The sequence below is a fragment of the Apis dorsata genome, unplaced genomic scaffold (genome assembly GCF_000469605.1).
Source record: "Apis dorsata unplaced genomic scaffold, Apis dorsata 1.3 scaffold_53, whole genome shotgun sequence".
Classification (NCBI taxonomy): Eukaryota; Metazoa; Arthropoda; class Insecta; order Hymenoptera; family Apidae; genus Apis; species Apis dorsata.
Genome location: NW_006263354.1, coordinates 106,564 through 108,580, shown reverse-complemented (window position 1 = coordinate 108,580; position 2,017 = coordinate 106,564). Strand labels below are relative to the sequence as shown.

The following is a 2,017-nucleotide window of genomic DNA, read 5'->3' as shown; positions in this document are numbered from 1 at the left end:
AAAAAAAAAAAATATGGTAATATTATCACCATATTCCTTGGAAACAGGAAATAATCGCGAAGAATTCGTGGCTTCCTCGTTAAAATGCTAAATGTGTAGTTTATTACTAATAAATTACGCGTATTGACATTTCAAGACATTAAGGAAACGCTTGTTCGTCGAATGAAATATTTCGTTTTGCCCACCACAAGTTTGCCCAGAACGTTATTCTATTGATACCGATAATACAACTGTATTTTCTCTGATAATTTATTGCCGATACCTTCTGCCTAGCGCGTGCATTTTCATGCAATCGTATAAAAATTTCATCCAAATCGAAGATGAAAAATATTTCAAAGCGGAAACTCGAAAGGAAACTCGAAATAAGATCATCACCGAGGGACGATAAATCGAAGATCGTGAAATAAGAAATGGAAATAAACGGTTAAACCGTTATGGGTGAATCGAAGAGCATAGAGGGGAAGAAAATTCGTGTACGAAAAAATTGTGGTGGACGCGTGGGGCAAAAGATAAAGGACTCACTTGGTGCGAGAGGCGTCGGGTAGGTCGCATGATAGACGACACGCTGTGGATTCGAATGATTGTAGCCCGCCATTTCCGTGGCGCTCGTCAGAGCGACCGCTTCTTGGATCTTACCGATCGTGGCCGATCGTCATCGTCCCTGAACGTACGCGTAGCGCGATCGTTTCTGTGCTCTCGCAGACATCCCCAGGCTCCTCGTGAATTTGGACGAGTGTGCGGCTGATATGGCGACTCGACAATGGTCGGTGTTCGCGATTCTAGACCGTGACAAGCTACGACGGCACTCTTTTTGTCAGGAGAGCTTGCTGCCGGGTTCTAGGATGGAAACACGACTCGCTTGACGTTGTCCTCTGCGTGAGGCTCGTGCACGTGGGTGGTGATTCCCCTTAGAACGGCAGGACATATCCCCCAAAGAATCGTGTACGCGAGCCAGGTTGTTCGTTCGAATTATTCTACCCTCGTTTCAAGAGTCAATCCAATTTATTCCGCTCGCTTCTCCCCCCTAAAGGAATCAAGAGTCACAGACAGATAATGATTCACGATAAACGTTGCAGACTCTTCTCGACGCGACGTCGTGCAATGGACAACACACGTGGAGATAGACCCGTAAAAACGACACCGTGATAAAGATCCAACTTTCGTCTTCTTCCTCTTCTTCGCGTTTTAAATACTTGTTCGCATTAGTATAAAAAACTGGAGCCCCATTTTATTCTCGTAGATTAATTCAACGAACAATTTCCTCGACGAATCTTCTCTTCGTTTCTTCCTCTCCTCTTCGTCTATCTCTATCTCTTAGTGTTCTCTGTACCTCTTCGACCTTGGTTCTCTTCTTGTCTCAGTCCTTTCTCGAATCTCTCTCTTTCTTTCTCTCTCTCTCTCTCTTCCCGACACACACACACACGCACACGCACACACGCTCTCTCTCTCTCTCTCGCTCGCTCACTCGCTCGCTCTCTCTCTCACAAACACACACTCTCCTTCTCTCGTTCTTTCTTCAACTCTTCCCTTTTATTAATTTTCTTTCTTCTTGTTGTGCGTTCCAGGAGCTCTTATTCTTCTTATATCCTAAGTTACAACACTGAACCTGTCCCTGGAGGGACAAAATAATGTAAGGGTCACACAGTACAGAGAGAACTTAAAAAGAGATTCGCCCACAGCTGACGCGTTTTACGATCGCCTTTAATCACGTTCAATCCTTTGCTTTCTCGTTCGTCTCTCTTCTTCCGTTCTTTCTTCCTTCCTTCCTTTCTTCCTTATTTCTCCCTATCACCCTTTCTCTCTTTCTCGCACGCGCGCCTTTCTCTTGCCGACACCACCGATGGTAGCCTCCCCCTTTCTCTCTCTCTCTCTCTTTCTCTCTCTCTCTCTCTCTCGTTCACTCTCCTTCTTTCCCTCGCTTTATCTTCACACGTATCCTCGTTTCCGTTGCGTTATAGGCTTCGTAACGATTCGCTTAGGGACTGGAAATAGTTACTTTGTCGCTTGCGTTCCTTTT

The 2,017-nt window shown here is 45.2% G+C and overlaps 1 protein-coding gene across 9 annotated transcripts in view; it reads right to left on the bottom strand.

Moving 5' to 3' along the window:
• LOC102673008 (calmodulin-binding transcription activator 2-like) overlaps positions 1–2,017 on the bottom strand; it is a 35,811-nt gene that overhangs the window by 14,879 nt on the left and 18,915 nt on the right. The window contains exon 1 of one of the 9 annotated variants that reach the window (XM_006609386.2): positions 523–1,404. The exons of the other annotated variants lie outside the window; for them this stretch is intronic. Within the exon in view, the coding sequence (XP_006609449.1) occupies positions 523–595 (73 nt within the window). The 5' untranslated portion in view covers positions 596–1,404. Of the gene's footprint in view, positions 1–522; positions 1,405–2,017 lie in introns of those variants that run through there. 9 annotated transcript variants of the gene reach the window in all.